Genomic DNA, 22361 nt, shown 5'->3' with positions numbered 1-22361 from the left:
GGGTTTTCATGGCAAGGATACTGGAGTGGGTTGCCATTTCCTTCTCCGGTGGACCACGTTTTGTCAGAGCTCTCTGCTATGACCTGTCCGTCTTGGGTGGCCCTGCACAGCATAGCTCACAGCTTCACTGAGCTACCCAAGCCCCTTCGCCACGACAAGGCAGTGATCCATGAATGTGGTAGCCCCATCAAGAAGCTTCCACCACCCTGATTTCTGGGGAAAGTAATTGAAGAGTCTCAGGACACGTTCCCTGGGGATGGACCTACAGGTAAATTGTTGTCAAAATCTGAGGCAGCTTCAAGGCTCCCTCTGCTGGCCTACACAACTCAGTAATCTTATCTCTATGTTTAAATTTTTATGACTTGTCATTATATTCAACAATAATTAGTGTTTGATTTTTCATTTGTAAAGCCAAATGCAGAGTGGTACATATTTGTTTAAATTGCCTGATGAGAAACAGCTATGAATCTAAGTTGTCAATTTTAGCAAGGGGCTGTTAGTGTGTGTGGCCTTGAACTGCCATGTAGCTTAAAGACACAACACTTTTGTAATCCTCTGCTTCCCTTTTGTTATGCTTATATTCTTTATTCAATAAGTGTATTATGGTGACCTTAACCATCACACTAGTTTTCTAAGATGACAAAATAAACAGAATAACACTAAGGCTGGCCTGAAGGAATATCATACAATTAATGATGACTAGACTCATGGAAAATTCACAGATGTGGTTCCTATTTTATTTCATGCTCTTAGTTCAAAATTTTCCAAATGTCACCTTTTTTGATGGAAAAACTGCCAGATTGCACCTAGGCTGCTAAATAGTGTCCAGACAGCAATAGGAAGGCTTCGGACCCCAGTTCTAACCTCAGAATTGTGTTCCATGGTCAGAGGTGGGACTCCAACTATGAAATGCCTTCCCTTTGCCTCCATAGCTGACCCAGTTGTTTCCATTCTGGCTAAGGCTCTGAATTCTCAAGTGTGTCTTTGGAGCTTTGGAATAGTGGGGGGAGGGAGAAATGAGGATCTGGTGGTATGCAAGGCATCCTAACATTGCCTAAGCACCCCCACCTTGCAAGCCTTCATGCTCTTCCTACCCTCCGTTAGATGCCTGTAATCAACCAAATTCAGGGCAGCCACTCTGGATGCTCCTCTAAGCCTCTCAAATTTGGGCCAGTTTCTATTAGCAATGACATCCTTTTAACATTGTTATATCAATTCAGGGAAGCCAATGCTCTTAGTATATGTCTATTTTATTTGTGCTCATGCTGCATCCTTGGTTTTGTAGTTTCAAGGTTTCAGGTACAGGCATATATATTCCATATGTGGGACTGAAGATGGTTGGCATGGAATTGTTAAAAAAAATCAGCAGAATCAAATTATATGAGAAAACAAATTTAAATCATGAAGATGCTATTAAGTACAATGCTCATGCATGAAAACACAACTCATACTTAGGCTTTCAAAAAGCACAACAGATTACAGGGGGCAGCTAGAACGTTTGCATCAGAATTTGGTAGTGGAATCAAAATGGTGTTTTCTACTATCATTATTTCCCAGCAGGAATTCTAATTTTGGCATTAAAAAGAAACACACACACACACACTCAGGAGAGAAAAGAAAAAAGAACAGAGCACTGTGACACTTAACTCTAAATGGGAATTATGAGAAAAAAGTCTAAAAATATATACTTGATGTATCTTTTGGCAAGTTCTCCTCTTTTTAAGTAATGTTAAGATTTTTTAAAGGAACCTGTAAAAATTAAAAGTCAGCAAAATGTTAATCATGTGTATACTAGCAGGGGTTGATGGAGTTGCAGATCAAAACGTCAGGAGGGCGTGAGCTGGCAAAGTTCATATACTACATCTATATACCCATAGGAGAATTCCATTATGATTTTTTGAATGAAGTAAAAAACCTGGTAGTTCGATAATAGGCTAGAAATTTGGGGTGTCAGAGCAGGGTTCTCTATAAAACATAAAGAAGTGAAATGGCTCCAGAACTAGGCTTTGTTACTAAGTTGGGTTTCTGTTATGATGTGACCCTGAAGTTCACACACATTTGGCTTTTGTTTCCCCAAATGATTCAGGGAGAGAGTTCAGTTAAATGATTGACAGGTCTACCTTCTAATCCCAGGATGTTTTACCAGGGGCTATAATACTGTGCTTTCATGGAGGGCATAGGACAGTTAGATGACCAGTCTCTCTTTGGATCATGTTGCACAATGAAAAAGCTGTGAACTGATTAGATACCTCATGTCTCCCCAGGCCTTGCACCTATCCTTCTTACCTGGAGATACCTACAGTATCTAGGTATCAGCATGAAGAAAAAGGCCCAATAAATAGAAATATGTGACATGTGCTTGTTTCATGCAAATTGAATCCAAAAATATGGGGTGTTGGGATAAAGGCAATCACTTATTTCCCTTAATATTGCAGAGCTCTCCTTATACTTATACATTGGAAGCTTTATAGGTACCTTATAACTTGCAGGAAAATGTTGCACAAGGAACATAGAAGAATATGTACAACTTCTTTCAGAGACCTACAAAATATCAAAGCTGATATTGCACAAAATTGCCTGTGAATATTTAACACAACTATGAAGTTATTAATTAAAATTAATTAAAACAAAAGAATAGATTAAAATGCAGCCAAAGCATACTGATTACAGTTTTTTCCTTGAAAAATAATATTCCTGTATTTTTATCCTCTTCTGCCAAGAACTAAGAAGTATCATCCATTCATATTTTTAAAAAATCAAAATATAAAATAAGCAGGAAAGTTCCTGCTACCTCACACCTATTTTTATGACATTAGGATGTTGTAATTCCTTCCTAAGGGAATGTCTGGAATTCGTATCAGGTGTGAGAAGCATATCAATGTCCAGATGCTGTTGGACTGAAACTCCCACCAGCCCAAACTAAAATAACCAAAGGTGAGTGGTGATAAAAGTTGTTCAACAACATCTGGATGAGCACACATTCTTCACTTCTGATATCTGGTGATCCAAACAGATAATCAAAGCACAAACTTGCAGATAAAAATGTGCCTGTCTAATCTATTTATCCATACATCTCTGTCTATTGACCTACATAAACACAAACACGAGTTTCTATGATGAAATGAGGCTCTTTTCCCAATGCTGTTTCTGCTGGAGTTATGAATTCTTTGGATCCAGCCTCCTAAGATGGCCAGGATTACCTCTGCCACTCATTATGATCTGAGTTCAAGGTCACTGGGGCTCCCGCTCATCTCAGTTGCATTGTGCAGCTGTCAGAAAGATGAATAGACCCCCTCTCTTTACAATATGCATGCAAAGGGGAAATTGGACAGGGAGGGCTGTGTTTAAATGGAATTGGGAAGAGTAAGTGGCTCTTTCTCTCTCCCTCTCTCTCACACACGCACGCGCACGCGCGCGCGCACACACACACACACACACACACACACAGAGGGAGGGAGGGAGGGAGGGAGGAGCAGGTACCACTTTCATGTTCACTCTGCCCAAATTCTATTTTTCAGCCCACCTGCCATTGGCTGAAACAAATGATACAGTACTTCAGTATGGTATAGAAATGAATGAATGGATAATGCTAAGAACTCTTCCACTGGTAATTTTATCACATTTAAAAGACACATAAGTATAGCAAAATAACATTTTATTTACTCTGTGGGTAATCAGAACTTTTGTGCATTTGAAATTCTTCTATTTATATCAATCTCACCCCCATCTCCCTCAAACGCACATAATTATTTTTGTATGCAACTGCACACACAAAGGCAGCTTCGGGGTTTGCCATCTCCAAACAAACCATCACCAGCACTGCCTGTGGGCTACTCTCTGCCAGTTACCCACAGCTGGATTTCAGCGCTAAGATTTAGGGTTGCTCTGGTTGCTAAACCTCTGTCAACAGCTTTTGGAAACAGAGTTGCAACCCACTTGGAAATCAGCCAGACTCAGAAAAATATGACTCTCCCAGGTAAGTGTGCCGAGGACTGCAGCCTTAACATCGAAAATACACATGACAGGACCAGTTAGTCATTGCATTTCCTGGAAATAGCCTACTTTTCTTCCAAGATTTGTGCACAGGCACAGCATTTGTGTATCAGCGTCCCTCCCTTCTGATTATATTTCCTTCTTCCCAAACTGCAGCTATGAATAGACTCTATACAAGCTGAGAACTCGGGAACATGGTGGATAATTGGCTGCTGTTCTCTGCCTTGCCTTATCCTGGTCGTCGTCTTTCCTTTGCCTCATGTAGCCTCTTTTTTTCTCTCATCACAAGAATCCACAATCCAGCTTATATATACGTCACAGACTGACAGCCCTCTTGCTACTGATCTGGTTCTACCCACCTTTTTTGGTCCTGGCTAGTTACTCAGTCTTTCCAGCAAGAGATCTGAAATTATGGCATTATTTTGCAGACTGGCTCAAGCAACATTATCAGCATGGCGCCGTCTCTGCCCCTGGAGCAAATGCTTTATTTCACTGCAAAACCATGAAGTAACAGCCCCTCAACACTAGATGAGGGGCTAAAATATTTTGTGAAAACTGCCAGAGCCTGGAATTAGAAGATCTGGTGCACTAAGGAATGGCTTAACTAAATAAAAACTCTAGTCCACTCATAGTTATAGTAATATAGGTTTTATATACATTGAACTAATATCTACATCCTTTGTAGCATATTGATTGCCCTTTTTTCTTGTGGTGGTTGTGGCTGCAAAATAATTTGATTTGTATTTTTCATAACAAGGACAGCAATTTCACAAATCAGATAATGATTTATCTTTTAAACTTTGAGAACTCTGCTGTGATCCCTAATTTCTCATTTTTCTCAGCACTGTGAACTGGCCCACTCTGCATCTCTGGTGGATGCCAGGTCACTTTAGAATGTCTGTGTACATAAATCACCTGAATAGCTATAACATGGCAACACTTTCACAGATTCACATTGTGATGCACCTAAGTACACAGGCTTAAATTCAGACTTTATCTTGGATTCTAAAGGATGATAAATAACATATTTTGAGTCCCAAACTAATTTTCTGGGAAAAGCAGCAACTGACAACTTACTTAGACAAAGCCAAATTAAACAAGAGTACCATGTTTTTTCTAAGAAGTAGTTTGACACATCAATTTAAACATGGGTTATCGGACTGTGTAAATTCATGTGGTTGAACCCCAACCCAATTTGTACCTACATATTACTGACAAGAATGTTTTAAGAAGTCAAGCTCATAGTCTCCAATATTTGGCAGATAAGAATGGGTCCCTTATTGTTGCATTAAAAGAGCTGTCCTCATACAGCATATATATAAAAACATCCATTTTCAGGCATTTTAGCATGCCCTTCCCTCTCAGAATGATAACATGAAAAAAGAAACAAGATAAATGTGCAAAGTTACCTCTTAACGACACCTACAAGGCAGATGTTGATGCTCTGAAGACATGTTTTGCCTATTTTTCTCATTAGATCATATAAACGCTAGATTTATGCATCCATATTTTTCACATCATGATCATGACTATCTCACGAGCGTCTGTTGTTTGAAGCTTCTATCATGTGCCAACAATCACAATACAAGAAACGCACTTCATTGATGTTGCAAAGTTATGCATTCTAAGCTTATAATGTGAACATTACCTTGCGGCCTTTGTTTCAAGCACTATGAGGTTTTGATGGAGAGCTGGGAAAAGGTTCATACTTTTAGTCAGTTATGAGGAAGCTATGTGATGCTGTGTATTTTTTTTAGAATTGTGTGCCTGCAACAGAAAGTAACTTCTCAAATGCAAGAAGAAACCAAGCAGGCAAACAGGGAAATTTTCAACTGATTTGAATAAACCAAAGCAATTAGAGAAGGCCATTCTCACTCAAATGACTTGTCTGTAATTTAATTTCATTTGAATTGTACCTTCCCTTTCTTCCAAAAAGTGGCATTCAGCACAACAGGCACAATTAAAATTAGTTAAAACAATAAAATGATATAAAAGGCAATAAAATATGTAATACAGAAAAATAATAAAAACAGCACTGAGCTCAGGAACCCATTTACAGGGCAAAAGCCCTCTTCAATAAAGGGGAAGCCTTTGCCTGCCAGTGGAAGGACAACAGAGAGGGGCAAACCTAGCCTATCTTAGGCAGAAACTCCACAGTCTTACAGGCACTACTAAAAGACCCTCTCTTGGGTTGCCACCAGCTATAGCTCTGAAAGTCACAGCCTTGAGCAGGTGCATATGAGAGAAGTTGGTCGGACAGCCTGGTCCCAAGCCATATCAGTCTTCGTAGGTCACGAACAGAACTTGGCATTCTGCTCAGAAGCAGAACCGAAGCCAGTGACGTTGTTGTGGTAAGGAAGCCTCATGCCCCATATAACCAGTTCTGGTCAGCAGCCCGGCCTCAGCAAGCTGGACCAGCAGAACAGCTTCTGAAGGCAGGAAAATGTGACCATGGCCAGTCAGATATCTCTAGGAATGGGTGGAGGTAGTGCACTTTTTAAATGGAAAAGCCATGTTGGCAAATGTAGGATTGCTGCTACATTGCATTAATGCCTCACCTATTCTCCTGCAAGGAACCTAGAGCAGTTTACAAATGCTCCTCCTCTCCATTTTACCCTTACAACAACCCTGAGAGGTAAGTTAGGCTGAGAGTCCATGACTGCCTCAGTCACCCAGGGAGCTTCATGGCAAATGCAGTCTAGAATCTGGATTTCCTGAGTCCCGGTCAAGCTAACCACCATCCTCCCAGGTTCCATATGTATGTCTTGTCAAATAAGAGTAAATCTATGATGCACAAGAAACAAGTGTTTGGAACAAAACCTCTTTCAGATCAAAGGGAAACAACCCTGGTGAACATGGCTCTTTCTTTGGTATGCTTGGGAAGTATGCAACAGCATCCAGCTGTTAACATACGTTATGGGATCAGTATAAACTCCACTATTTGCTGGCATATGCTGCTCTGTTGTTGTTGTTGTTGTTGTTGTTGTTGTTGTTATTATTATCATTATAGTATTTCTATGCCGCCCCTTGCCGAAACCTCGGGGCGGCTTAGCAGTTGGGTCCCATTGGATACTGCCCCATGTGCTGGCATCTTGGAGACAGATTAAAAAATGTTAGAGTTGGAAACAGCCAAAAGTGATGTATTTCAGACAAATGGCTATATCAGGTGTTGAAAGGATGGAGAGACTGGCTTTGAAATATAGAACCTTATGGATGCTTATGGAAATGAGTAACTGTGAAACAACTCCGCATGGTTTCATTCATTTTAAGTATACCAGAGAGAGCCTTCATTTTTTCCCTCTCACGAACATAGTAAAATCTCTAGTAAAACTAGAGATATTCTACATGTTTTTACTCATCAGAATAACTCTCATGCATTTAATTTCCAAATTTCTGCATCTTCTCAACGTATACACACAATATGCATGCATGCATACAAACACACATTTTCTTTCAAAGCACATTTTAATGCACGCAGTGATACTGATGGGAAGTGTGTCCCCACCTTGAAAGAAGTGCAAAATCTGGTAGAGCTCGCTCTCGCGCTCACGCTCACGCTCGCGCTCTCTCTCTCTCTCTCTCTCTCTCTCTCTCTCTGTGTGTGTGTGTGTGTGTGTGTGTTTGGGGTGGGGTGGGGTGGGGATCTGATGTCATGGAAACTGGTAACAAAGTGCCATTGTCCACATTCAGTGTATGACTAAACTGGCCCAACGTTGCTAGGAATACAAGTATTTCCTGAAGGAAGATTAAGCAGTTGACCTTTGGAAAATATGTATTTCTAGATAGCTTCATTTTCTCAAAAGCAATTTAACATCCCTTAAATAGAATGTATAATACTTAATAGTGCTAACACATGTTACATGTCTCAGAGTGAGGATGCAGCTTGCATTTGAAAGGACCTTGTCAAAAAAGGGAGAAGAAACGGATTGATGTGGCATTTGATATATACTCAATATTCTTGAGAAATAAAAATCTATATTTTGTATTATAGAAAAAGATATTGTATGTTGACATGGGAAGAACCTACAGAAGAGAATGCAGATGAATTTTTTTTTGGAGCATATGAAAAAGACGTGAGCAACTTGAACAATTTAACAGGGAATTGTAATCTGTTTACATAAGGCAAAATGCTTGATTTTCATAGTAAAGCACCAAATAAAGGCTTACTAGTTGGTGTTGATTAGCTAGGCTTTCAGCATGTTTTTCATTATGTTGAACACAAGAAGCCATTACAAATAATTTGTGTGCTTTTAGTGTTGAAATATTTGTTTATATTAGCCAAATTGACTCAAGGGTCACAGAACCAAAAATAAGGATAAAGTGGTCAATTTTTACCATGGCAAAAGGTTAACTGTTGCATAATTCTCAAGGTTTATTAATAGACCTTAGCTGGATTTTTTAAAAAAGAAATTTCTATCCTCAAGGTAGGTTTCTGTTATTTCAAATAAATCAGACATTTCATGAAACTTTTTGATGATTTTGTAAAAGCTGTTGTCAGACACGACCCACAATTTGCTTTAAATTAGCTAAATCAAGAAAGGATTATGTTCAGAGAGACCTGGCTGAGTGAAGTGAGCGAGCAACAGTATGTGATATGAATATTGACAGATGTGTAGGAGGAAGATATAAGAACTTATATGGTGTAGGAGGAACACATAGGAAGTCATGCTCAATAGGATGTTCACAGCTAGTTTTTCCTCCCTTTGCACATTCAAAGCCACAGGTCTTTCCTGCAAAATGTTCTTTATTAACCCAAAGATTTTTCAGAAGCACAAAGCACAGAAGGAATCTCTGAGTCTGCACAGAGTGGTCTGTTGAGCCCAATCTAATATTTACTTCTAATAACGCCTCTTATGAGTATGTCTGGGACCCATCCTTTTGAGGAGAGCCCTTTGGAGATTAGCATGCCTCCTTTCTGCATGCTGATTCTCTAATCGGGCTGCCCTCCTCTGACAACATTAAATCATGGGGTCAAGAGACATTGGGAGACATCTAGAGCATAGGTGGAGGAAATCACAGAATGAATCTGACCAAACATGCTTACATGCTCATTATTGAGCCTATGCTGTGATGGTGAGGGCAGCGAAGAAAAATTCTTCTCCACTTCCATTGCCTCCTCGCAGTGCCGTCTAGCGGAGCTTTTTTGAGTGGTACATGGGCTGATATACCCTGGCCCTAAGAAAGATCCTGTACCACCATTGATGGCCTGCTGTGACGACTTTGCTCAGCACTTTAAGGAGAAAATCACTCAGATTCATCACAAGCTGGACTCCTCAAGTGATTCAGATCCTTTAGGGGAGATGCCAATGACTCTGTCTGGTCAGGCATTAATGGATGAGTTTCAGTTACTGCAGCCCGATGATGTGGACAAGGTGCTTGGAGAAGTACGTCCTACCACCTGTTTACTCGACCCTTGCCCTTCGTGGCTGCTGACCAAACACGGGATTGGTTCCTGGATCCTGGAGGTTATTAACGCATCTCTGAGGGACAGCCGGGTGCCCGCTCCTTTAAAGGAGGCGGTAATTAGGCCTGTCCTAAAGAAGGCATTTCTGGATCCAGAGATGGCCGCCAATTATAGATCGGTGGCCAACATCCCATTTTCGGCAAGGTGTTGGAACGGGTGGTGGCGGGAAAACTTCAAGCACTCTTGGATGAAACTGATTATCTGGAGTCATTTCAGTCTGGCTTCATACCTGGGTATGGCACTGAATCTGCCTCGATCACCCTGTATGATGACCTGTGCAGGGAGAGAGACAGGGGGAGTGTGTCCCTGTTGGTTCTCCTGGACCTCTCAGCGGCTTTCGATACCATCGACCATGGTATCCCCCTGGACAGGCTGGCGGGACTGGGAGTAGGAAGCACTGCTTAGCAGTGGTTCCGCTCCTACCTCAACGGCCGATTCCAGAAGGTGGTGCTGGGGGACTTTGGCTCTGCACCATGGCAACTTTGCCATGGAGTACTGCAGGGTTCCATTTTGTCCCCCTTGCTGATTATTATCTACATGAAACAGCTGGGAGAGGTCATCAGGCGGTTTAGGCTGCAGAGTCATCAGTATGCTGATGACACCCAGCTCTACCTCTCTTTTTCAGCTAACCCAGGTAAGGCAGTGGCTGTACTGAACTGGTGCCTGGCTGAGATAATGGGCTGGATGAGGGCCAATCAACTGAAACTCAGTCCAGATAAGATGGAGGTTCTGCTGGTGGGTGATTCGAGCTCCTGGGTAGGTGCCTTGGGCCTTGCCCTGGCCAGGGTTGCACTCCCTCTAAAGGACAGGGTCTGCAGCTTGGGAGTGCTCCTTGACCCGGAGCTGTCCTTGGAAGCTCAAGTGACTGCAGTGGCGAGGAGCGCTTTCCTTCAGATTTGGTTATCCATCAGCTGCGTCCCTACCTGGAGGAAGATTGCCTAGCAACAGTGACACATGCATTGGTTACTTCCTGGTTGGATTTCTGCAATGCTTTACATGGGGCTGCCCTTGAAGACAGTCCGGAAACTTCAGATGGTGCAAAACAGAACTGCCAGAATGCTGACGGGGACTGGGTGTTATTCTCATATAAGCCCAGTCCTCTATCAGCTCCACTGACTTCCCATCGAAGTCCAGGCTCAATTCAAGCTGCTGGTTATTACTTATAAAGCCCTAAATGGCTTGGGACCTGGATACCTAAAGGAACACCTTCTTCCCTATTTGCAATCCTGAGATTGGCAGCAGATGCCATCTTCCAGAAACCCTCTGTGAAAGATGTTAAGAGACAGAGTACCCGGAGGAGGACCTTCTCTGCGGTGGCGCCCCGTCTATGGAATGCGCTCCCCAGAGAGGTCCACCTGGCGCCATCATTATATGTTTTTCAGTGCCAGGTTAAGATCTCTTTATTTGATCAACATTTAATAAGTTTTAATATTGTATTTTTACCATTACATTTTAACCGCAGCCAGAGTGGGTCAATAATTTATGTTTGGGGATATGTGTATTTTATCTTTGTAAGCCTTCCTGAGGCTTTTGCAAAGGACGGCATAAAAATATCCTAAATAAATAAATAAATAAGAGCCATACCCACTTCTGTCTCTGAGAAACTCCTTTCTTCTAAACCACGTACCAGTAACTGTACACCTTGGATATTCTCAGAGGCTGCGTAAGCACCTGGAGAATCTGGTCTTGAGATAAATGTCTCCAATTCATGCATTTCAATGCCTAGAATTGGCCCACATTCCAAGGCGTCCTCCTGCTCTTCCTCCTCCTAATCAGGAGGCCTTGAGAATGTGCTCCAAAAGCAACTGTCTTGCTCGCTCCTGACATAGGACACCAAACTAACAATAGTATTACAGTTTAGAAATGTAGAAGACATGAAAAATGTTGTAATGGGGACATTTGTCATTTGGGCTAGGTTTTACATCTATTGCAAGCCTCCCCAAAAGCATTAAGTCCTAGTTATATTCAGAAATAGAACACAGATGTGTTGCTTTGTTTACCTAGCAAGCTACACATTTTCCAGTCATCACAACAGATGGCCTTTTGATTTTGGTACAAGAAATGTAGCTGTTAAGCACAGGGCCATCTTAATGCATGGGCCTGATGGGCACTTGCCTGTGGGCCCCATACTAATCTGTGTATGTTAACCCTTGGAAAATCGGAAAACTTCCAAAATTAACAGTAGTTGTAGTTGTCGTAGGGGCCCCAGGACACTGCTTTGCCCGGGGCCCATAATGCTGTTCAGACGGCCCTGGTTAAGCAGCCTGCAGCTGCCTTGGATATCATGTGATAATAGGACTACTATTTGGCTTTATTATCATATATTTTTAATTTATTTTTCGATTTATATCCTGCCTTTTTCCTACAAAGGGCTCAAGGCAGCTTACATCTCCTCCTCCATCTTATCCTCACAACAACCCTGTGAGGTAGGTTGGGCTGAGAGTCTGTGACTGGCCCAAAGTCACCCTGTGGGCTCCATGGCTGAGCGGGGACTAGAACCCAGATCCTCTGAGTCCCAGTCCCACGCTCTTCACCACTACACCCTGTGCCACATTTTGGAGAAGTGCATATGGCACAGACTATCCTGTGGTGGCACCCTCTGTGTGTAGTGGTTTAATGGTATTCCTCTTGAAATCAGAAAGGAATGTTGTCAAACTTTTAGCACCTCTTTAAACAAATTAATGTACCTGTGTTCTGGCTCACTTAATTCTGATTGCTCTTATAGTATATAATGTGTTCTCAGTCATGGCTGCATTTAATTATTCTAATGTTTTGTTTTCTTACTTGTTAATATTTTTTTCTTATTTTGAAGGGTGGTAAATAAATGAACACAAATATATGTTGAAATTTCTTGGTCTTTAGATACGTTTCTTCTACTTTTTGTGCTATGCCTAATGAGTTAAAGACTTTCTGGGCTCTTCATTCCTTACAAGGATGGAGAATAGCTTTATCTTTGCTTTTCTTAAAAAAAAGTAACCTAATAGGGTAATCCATGTTTCTTTAATATAGGATGCTTCTAAACAAGTTTTATTGTGCAACTGTCCTGCCTCAGACTCAGAAATACATGAATGATCCAAATGTCTTTGCCTTCCATGTTTTCCCACCATCACTGGTTTTATTATCACAAAACTGTTAAGGAGTGGATTATAAAAGAACTGTACATTGCCTTTTGGTTGATAGCACTAGGAGATGTTTGTCTGGTAGTACCTTTGGCTATCTTACTTAAGAATAAGAATTATTATTATTATTTATTGGGGATGATTTGAGTGAGAATTTGTTTCTAAATGTGTGCATGTATATACCAGTTTAAGTAAAGGTGTGTCCTCTTTTGTGTCACATTTTCAGTTGTACACAGCCTCTTATTTGCTGATACCAGATAAATTATTTGCAGTTATATATTGATCCCAGAGGAAAACTAATCTTGGACTTCTTGAGAGGAGCTGTAATTTGTCATAATGTAAAAGACGAGAGGTATTAAGCCTCATGTTATAAGAGTTATGTATCATTGTACTGTAGCCTCTATGTATTTAACTTTTACTTAAGTTACTGTTTAAAGCAGTGAGTATCTCCTTTTGTTATGCACCTCAGAGGACAAATTCTTGAATCTTTGGCATCATCTGTAGAATTCCACAGAAAAAATGTTCTGTGGCCTGGAAAGTACTGACTCAATAGCTAATATGTGCTAATTCACCTAAGTGAATGCATAAGAATTGTGTAGCATGAACCAGATGAGCTAAACATTGTATTAAGACAGAGAATGCATATGGTGGTTAAGAATTTACTCTAGACTTTTGTTACACAAGTCATCTCTTCCTGTTGGATTATCTGTGTGAAGCGTATCATCTTCCGAAAGATAGTGAAGAAACTGTAAATTCTTTGCTTATAAGGCTGATGCTGGTGCTACTAAAATTAGTGGTATTCACATGAGCAGAAATGGAGCTGCACTCTTAGTTCTAGCTCCCAACATTGTGTTGCCATGTAATGCTGTCCAAAGCCTTCCACAAATGCCATGTGAACACTTGTTGCTGGGGTACCTCCATGTGTACCGCTGGATGCATTTAGGTTTCCATGCAATCTAGGCTTCCAGGTGTACACATGACCACCTGTGAGTCATGCTACATGCAGATATGAAAAAGGGCAAAAGAATTATTGGTATAGCCCCGTTTCTGCTTTCATGGTGAGTAATACAAGTTTTCAGACAGCCTGAACAGGGCTAAAGGAAAATGCTGCATTTATAAATGATAGAGCTGCAAGTCATTTACTTCTGTCAGTTATGATGAAGTACTCCAGGGTTGTTACAAGAAATCTATCTCGTAACTTAATTGTAAAGGGGTATTTGGACTTGTGTCCTATGGTCCATGGAGGGGTGTCCCAGGTAAGTCTAGGATACCTCAGATCTCACTTTGAGGCAATGCGATTTGGACACCTCCTCCCAGGCTCTGTGGAAACTTCTGTAACTCTTTCCTCTCTGATGGCAGCACTCTGATGTTGGTGGAGATAAAAGGGAGTGAAGCAGGGGTGTCATGGACAGATAAGAGAAGACATCTGCAAGTTCCAGAGCCCTCCTCTTCCCCTGACAAAAACAAAAACAAACAAAAAACAAATAGGCACCAGAAGAAAGAGGAGAATAACACTCCTCCTTGCATTCTATCCTGTGAAAGCTGCCACACTGGTATGTAGAATTGTGGTGCTAGACTTCAGGCAGTGCCAACTCCAGAGTGTGAAGGCACCTCCATGGGCCATTCCTTTAGTGAGTCTACCTTGTCACTGCTACTTTCACCAGCTGTTCTTGCTCCCCAGCTTCTTCCTTATTGTGGCTTCCACTTGCTTCTTGACAGGCAGAAGGGCAGTGATCAAATAGGCACTGCCATTTCTCCTTCTCCTTCCCACCATCAATGCTGTCTGCACCGGAATGAGAGCCAAGTGAACAAATAGGTTGCAATGGGGCAGAGGAAGATACTCCGGCCTGTTTTGTTAGTGGGCCCTTGCTAGGGTGTCAGCCCTCAGCAGGTGCCCAGCTATGTCTATCCTTAACCCCATGCCTGACTGAAAAATTACTTCACCACTCATTCAAGCATCTAAGGATTTCCCCCAGGAATGAAAGCCATCCCAGTTGTACCAAATTTGGTAAATTTTTCCCAGTTAGTTTGAAGAAAAGTTTTCATTATGCAAGGACACCTTCTGGGCAATAGACTCCAAAACTACAGCCGGTGATACAGAGATGGATTATGTTGAAGTAATGATGAAAAAATTTGTATTCAAATGAATCAGCTGCATATTTTCTAGCACACTGAATTCTTTTCATAAATCCTACATTGTTGACTGGGTTTGATGGCAGAAAAATCGCCTTACTTCATGTCTTTAGCTTAGAGCCCATGAATACAGTTTTGCATATGGAAAATGTATACTCTGCATCTGCCAAAGGGAGGAGGAAGGCACTGCACCCTCCCAAGATGGCATGAAAAACTGAAATCAGTTCTCCTCTTTGATTTCTGAGAGCCTCCCCTGGATTGTCTTTACACAGGGGGACCAGTGGATCCAGACAACATAGGTAAATGTTTCTAGGTAAATGTTTTATGTGGAAAAGATACATATATGCAAGGGAGAAATCCTAATAAAATAAGGCATTATATTTTATATGTTTAGATGTTCATGCATATAACATAGCACAGGGTTTTATTTATGATTTCTTTTGGATTTCCTTTTTACATATACAGTATCCCAGCAATCTTATATACATCAGAAATAAATTCCATTGAGTTTACCATTGCTTACTCCAGATAACCTGGTAGAGAATGGCAAACTGAAAGAGGCACATATTCATTGTATTCATTTGGAATAAACAAATACTGATCCAGAGTCTTAGACTAACCACATTAAAGATCTGATTTTTGTGGGGTTTTTTTGAACAAAATAATGCCTAAGTTTGCAACTCATCCTATGACCATATATTCAAAATAAAGAGAAAGCATCAGTGAATACTGTGGCATGATGTATAGTCATATTAAGATTTTTGAGACATTTAAGATTTATATCCTAGAGAGAGAGAGCAGTAGCCAGAATATAATTGTGTATAAAATAATAAATACTATGCAAAGACATTGTAGGAGTGACTTTTTCTAGTTATGTCAGCTGAAGGGAAATGTTCAATGAATAATGAGAATTTTAATGTCTAAAAGCAATTATATTCTCACACAGTGTGTAATTTGACTTTCAGTGGGATTGTTATTTATCCATAGTTATAATTATTAATGCTAATGATGTATCCAGGAGATTTAATAAACTTAATATTGTAGCACTTTATATAATCTCTATCAAGCAAGTATTATTATCGCAATGTTGCCCCTTGGGTGCTAGACAGTTCCGTTTTTACTAATATCTTCACAGCTAGCTAGATAAAACACAGTTTAATATATACTGTAATGCCTAAGTTATACACAAATCCCAGTGGCTGCTCTTTCTACAGAAAATTCACTTTTGGAAATGCAAATAGAAGAAAAATATTAAGTACTGGCTACTGTGAATGTGTGCCTAACCTCCTATCAGTCCACCTCTTTTCTATTCCAAATGTTCTCTCTTGGTCTTGCTTCCCCACTGGGCTTGAAAATGCAAAGCCAATGTACATGCTATGCTAAACATATAATGTAATTTTTAGAATAAGCACACGTAGTCCAAATCAGACCAGAACCAACACATGCTGGAGGGGGAAGATTAATTCTCTCCACCCCCATTTATTTTCTGTTAGTTTCTCTTCCTGACATGGGCCGGCTAACAAAAGGAGGGAAAAAAACATTGGACGAAGCTGTGTATGTCTGTGTTAGGGATGCAATAGAAATCTGCAAAGGATTCAGTGTGTGTTTGCATTTCTGTGAATCTCACCTGTAGATTCTGCAGATGATCATCTTTTTCCAAGCCATGCGGATGGGAGACTTTGTAAAACTTTGTATGGGTGACAGTGGGGAAAAAATCTTATAATCCTTTAAAAAAATCCAATCCTGTCATTAAGTATATGCCAAAACAAAAGGCACCTGAGAATCTGTGAAACGCAGACAGAATGCATGTAATGCAATCTGTACATCCTTAGTCTGTGTATGTCACATGCTTGTAACTGTTTTAAAAAAATGTTTTAATAAATAAATAAATAAATAAACTGTGTTGTGTGTGCAAGTGTGTATGAGTGTGGGTATCCACTGAGCATCACATGCAGCCTTTGGAAACAAATAGATGCTGCACCTTTTCAGAGATGGTTCCGAACCCTGTAGCTACAGGTGCTGCTGATAACTCCACAACTTCCTGAAGGTGTACAGTTCTGTACAAACGTATTATTATTATTATAACATTTCTATGCAGAGGCTTTCTTTGTGCCTGAGTCACTCAAGTTCTTATTGCTATGATGAAATACAAGAGGTTAATTCAGTTTTTCCCCTCATTTGTACTGGATGTCACATTTTTCCTAGGGTCATTCATACCGGGTTAAGCAATTCTTGTTCACTTGCAAAGAATGTGGACTGAATTTGTGTTAGCTTGGATCTCTGCAGGTGGAAGCAGTGGCAACATTCTTAACATTCCTCAGCCTTTTTCAGTATGACTAACACATAGCTCTGAAGTGAGGGATTCTTTAACACACACAGTGCTGGCCATTCCCATGATAGCTATGATAGCCACTATACATATGATACCATGGGTTACTCAAGAAAGTGTATGTTTCTAAAGTGCAATTGAATGGCCTAATATCTTCAACTCTGCATTAAAGGAGAAATATACCATTGTAAAGATAATCAAGTGTTCCTACATGAATATGCTTGCAATAGTTTAGGGCCTTTATTTGACCACAATTGGTAATCATTCCTTGAAAATATCTAAAATCCATGGAAAAACAACTTCAGATAGTACTGTGTTAGGGCATGGGCTTTAAATCTTCTTCTCTTCAGTGAACTCTTTCGAGGCAGGCTTGTCAGCTGAGGAACCTTTCTGTGATGCAGATAATTAAGAACACAAGAGCCATGCTAGATCGAACCAAGGGTTCATCTAGTCCTGTATTACACAAAGGCCAATCAACTTCACACAGGAAACCTACAGGTTTAATAGTGTCTTCTTGACTGAGTTCTTAAATATGAAGCACATTTTAGAAGGCATTCTTTGTCTACAAAGGGCACTAACAGTACCTATGCTACAAAGGGCACTAGCCAGACTTGTTAGGTTTAGCCATTCTTCCCAAATAAACTGATGTACTTGACACTCTCCTGCAACTTTATGGTTGATATTGATCAAGCTGTCTTTTCAGGGAAGCTTGTCTGCCACTACTGATTTCTCATTCGAGGGATCTATGATAAACTTTAACAAACCTGTAGGGTTTCAAAACCACCAGCAGATTCCAACTGATACCTTTTCTAGATGATTGCTATGAATCCTGTGTTGCCTTTCTGGAATTGAAAGGGATCCTTCCATATGTACGAAGGATTCAGATTAAAAAGCAACTCCTGCTGATAGAAGGGGTAAAAACAAAAAACAAACAAACCCTGATTATTTCCTCCTTGCCATGAGAACCGCACCCTGATCCAGAGGCTCCCTCTTCCCTTCAGATCAGAGTGTCACAAGGCAAAACAATCTATGAAAATTGCTTTCCTCCATTCTACCAGCAGGAATATCTCATCTAGGTAATGCATCCAAGGATTTGAGATCTAATCTACTCTCTTTAATATATGAGATGCAGAACTCCTTTGTTACATGAGATCTGATCATCTTCTGCAGTCAGAGTCATGCAGACAGTTTAAATCTATATCTAGTACTTGTCTTCAGTTTTTACTCTAGAGAAAGCATAGGGGTCATGGTCTATATCAAAAAGCCCCACCTGCATTCAGGATCTTTCCCAAAACTGAATTTGGCACTTGGGCTGAAAGAGGTTAACATCCCAGTGTTAGCACCCAGGAAGACACAGGAATGGAGACTTGCACAGTTTGTCCTGTGTGGAAGGAAGCATAGAAAGCTGATTTATACCAGTCGAACCACATGGTACATATGGCCTAGATGTCTGGGCGTAGTAAACAGGGGCCTACAGCTGGAGCACCAGAACCAGGGCTGATAGAAGGAAGTTTTAGTGGAACTCAGGAGGGCCAGAAGCAAAGGAGAAGTCAGGAACAAGTAAAGGTTAGATGCTGTCAAGGCAGGGAAGAGGTGAAGGCAGAGTCAAGAACTAGGAAAGGTCAGATACCTAGCAAGACACAGCAAGTTCAAAGGCAAAGGCTGAAATGTGGAACATACAAGGGTCAGGATCAGGCAAATGCATCACAGGACCAGAGGCAAGGATCAGGTCCTTGGCAAGGCAGGGTCAGACCAGATGCAAGCCTAGAGTTAGGAACAGGCAGAGAAGGCAAGGCATGATCTGGATCAAAGTAAGAGTTAGATGCTGCAGTAACAGGATCCAATCCTTGCAAGTAGCTATAGGTCTGGTCCTGGTCCTGTGGGCACTTGAGGAGTGAGTAATGTCAGAGACTGAACCTGGAACTTTCTACAAACAAAGCATGTTCTCTGTCACAACCCCTTTCCAAGCAATGTAAATATACACTATAATACAGTGAAACAGAAATATTCTGAGTTTTAGCAAGCATAGGATAGGAAAGGAAAATGTCCAGAGTTAATTTTAACTTCTTTCCATTTTCTGCTGCTTCACTGAGTTATAAACTCCTTCTAGAACTTTCACAGAGATATTTCAGTCATGATAAGAAAGAACGATGGAAAACTCTGCCTACTTTATAATTTCTGAATGTGAAAGAAAAGCTGTTTTACACACACACACACACACACACACACACACACACACACACGGGAAAAATCCAACAGGCAATATTGTTTCTTTTGTTGTCTGCAGTTAGAATTTTATTTTCATTTGGAGATGGATGTACTGTTTATCTCTTTGTTGTATTTTGTCAATGGTATTATTATTTTATATAGAATTATTTCAGCTGCCATTGTGCAAGAATCTTTTTCTATTAAGGAAAGGAGAAATGCAGTCTAAATCCCTTCTTAAATCATGAGCTGATGCTGAAGAAACTGAGTAGATATAAGGAACAAATTTAAGAACTGCAGAGCAGTCCATGGAGTGAAATGTTAAGGGTAGTTTTAAAGTGGCACTAGAATTTGAACTGTTTAACTGCAGTGCAGTCAGTTATGGGTAGTCATTATTTCCTACTGCCAGACCTTCAGTTCCAGAAAGCCTCCACTTTCTCTGGTCCAGAAGATTTGTTCTGTTGGAAAAAAATGGTTACTGGCTAGCCATAGGCTATAATTGTGTCTTATGTCACAATTAGCTTTTTAAAATAGGGAATAATCCAGTGCCCCCTAGATATTGATTGAGGGACTTTTGAATAGTTCACAGTCCCAGCTCCTAGACCAAAGACAACACTCCAACCTCAAAGGTGGTATCCCAGGTGGTATGCAAAACACATACTGGCTGCTCTCCAGGATGGGAAGAATGGCATCAGGGTGGGGTGTTTGGGGACAGAGGAGGAGACTGGAGAGGTATCCTGAAACTGTTCCAGCCTCCTTCCTCTGCTCCCCACTTCTGAGATTCTGTCTAGTAACACTGTAGAGGACCAGACAGGTGGAGATCGCCTGTTCCACTCCTCCTTCTCTCCATTAAATGAGAGCAAGCTTCTGCATTTGGAGTTTCATGCTCAACTCCCTAGGCATGTACCTTAAAGGCACTGTGTTAGGATCTGCCCTTGAACCCAGTTCAGAAGCTTCCGTTAGGATGCTCAATGGAGCAGCTAGAGATACACTTGTGTTAGAACTGCACTGGGTGCCTATTAGTGCCTAGATCATGTTCAGAGATGTTTTCTATTGATATGCAAATACTTCAACAACTTGGGACCAAGATACTTTGCTGACTGCCTTCCCCTAATATCTTCTGAGGAGATCTTCCTGGATGCCACCAGGTAATGAGATCAAAGCAGGCTCTCTCAGTGGGAGCACCAGCTCTTTGGGACACCCCTTACATGTGGTTTCATAGGCATGATGCAACAAGTTCTAGATGCACTTGCAAACATATGTATTAACACAGGCTTTCACTCACTTATAAAGGATTGTACTATTGTCCTGTTTTACTTTTATAATAATTTGCTTATTTTAACTTCAGTGTATATTATTTTATTGCATTTAAATGTAAAGCAATTAAGATTTTTAGTAAAGCAATATAAATGTATAATAAATCAAATAATTAGTACTAATCCATATTTTTGCTGTTTTTCTCGGTGATATGGACAGTGACAAATTAGACAGCAGAACCATTTGGATATTACATTTTAACACTTTGTAATACAATAATCCATTGTCCTTGCATATGGAAGGACAAAAGTAAGAAAAGAATGATTTCAATCACAACTCAGAGATACACTTTTCATATGAAACATGTGACAAATGCCCCTGTGCAGGTTTCCTTGCATGCTTAGGTGTGTGGAGATTACAGTTTCTTGGCGTATGTATACCTCATCCGCAAATAATTTATCTGTGTCCATGAGACATCAATCTGCAAGGAGTTACCAGTTATTATCATGGAAATACTTTCTGTGGAGGAAATGCAGAAAGTGCCAGGTGGCCCTGAAGGTGGCTTCATGGATCTTTATGTTTACTTCTGCGTCTTCAGATCTTGACAACTTAGTAATAAATGAATTCTCTCTACAAGTTGCCAGACCTTTAAACTCATTTTAGCTTTGCTTATGCCTCTGGTTACAGACCAACTTCTTAAGAATAAACATTTCTTCACTGACAGAGAAGTCTAACCTCAAACAAATACACTTAACACCTCACCAGAGGATTTTCATTTAAAGAAAGACTATTCTCTAAGGAAGCCTTGCTTTAGACTGATGCCACGCAAATGTCTTACAATGTATCTACCATCATTTGAAAGTCTGACCATAGGTCATGCTGGCTGGGGCTGATAGAACAGGAAGTCCAACTTAATGTGTGGCATTTCCAATAAACCAGGTAAACAATGCAACTGAACACATGTCTATTTCAATCATGATTCCTGCTCAAAAAATTCTTACACTGAGTCTATTGCAAAGGCTTCTCTATGTATCATGGTTTTAAATGGGTAAAAAGTTACAGACAAATGGGTATAGTGGGGGGCATTCCCCATAATACTAATTACTAATGCAAGGTCCAGTTGTAAGTGCTAAAAACAATTTGCCTATCTCATCAGTTTATATTTTCTTCCCGTTAAGATTGTTTTCTCATTTAAAAACCAAGACCAAGTACCAAATTTCTAACTATAATTTCTTAACCAATGGTAACCCATGATGCCAATAATTTTTTGGCAAGTTGTGCTTAAAGCAGGATGGCAGGATTATTTATAAGACAGTTTCATGCAAGATTCAGGTGCATACTTACAAAATACTGTACCTACATATTGGACTGAGTTGTTGTAAAAGGGAAAAGTCTCGTCTGAACATAACTGTAGGAGTTAACCAATAATCCTCTGACAATAGGCTTTTCCAGACTATTGTAGCATGGAGCAAACCATATTATTTATTTTTTTACATTTATATCTTGCCTTCCTTCCAAGGAGCTCAGGATGTATGCACAGTTTTTTCCTCATCTCTATGCTAATCCCAACATCAAGCCCATGAGGTGGTTAGTCTGAAAAACCATTACATGGCCATGTCACCCAATGAGCTTCCTGACTGAATGTGCATTTGAACCCAGATTTCCCCAGTCCTACTCCCACATTTTCTGAGCATGCATCCTGAGGCTCAGCTGCAACATTTAGCAGCTCACAACCAGATAGGGAGATCTGATCAGGTGGACTATTTCCAAGGGATTTTCACCCAAAGTAATGTGCAAAAGGCATCAGAGATAAGCCCCGAAGTATTTATGATACCAGTGGTTGGATATTTGAATAAACGGC

At 40.5% G+C, this 22361-nt stretch overlaps 1 protein-coding gene across 1 annotated transcript in view; it reads right to left on the bottom strand.

Moving 5' to 3' along the window:
* The window catches only part of IL1RAPL1 (interleukin 1 receptor accessory protein like 1), a 581999-nt gene that overhangs the window by 60703 nt on the left and 498935 nt on the right, over positions 1-22361 (bottom strand). The window contains exon 7 of the mRNA XM_044442750.1: positions 11042-11061. Coding sequence (XP_044298685.1) covers positions 11042-11061 — 20 coding nt within the window. The remainder of the gene's footprint in view (positions 1-11041; positions 11062-22361) is intronic.

This window comes from Varanus komodoensis, unplaced genomic scaffold (assembly GCF_004798865.1).
Source record: "Varanus komodoensis strain SLA01 unplaced genomic scaffold, ASM479886v1 scaffold4, whole genome shotgun sequence".
Lineage (NCBI taxonomy): Eukaryota > Metazoa > Chordata > Lepidosauria > Squamata > Varanidae > Varanus > Varanus komodoensis.
This window is presented reverse-complemented; position numbering and strand designations above follow the sequence as displayed.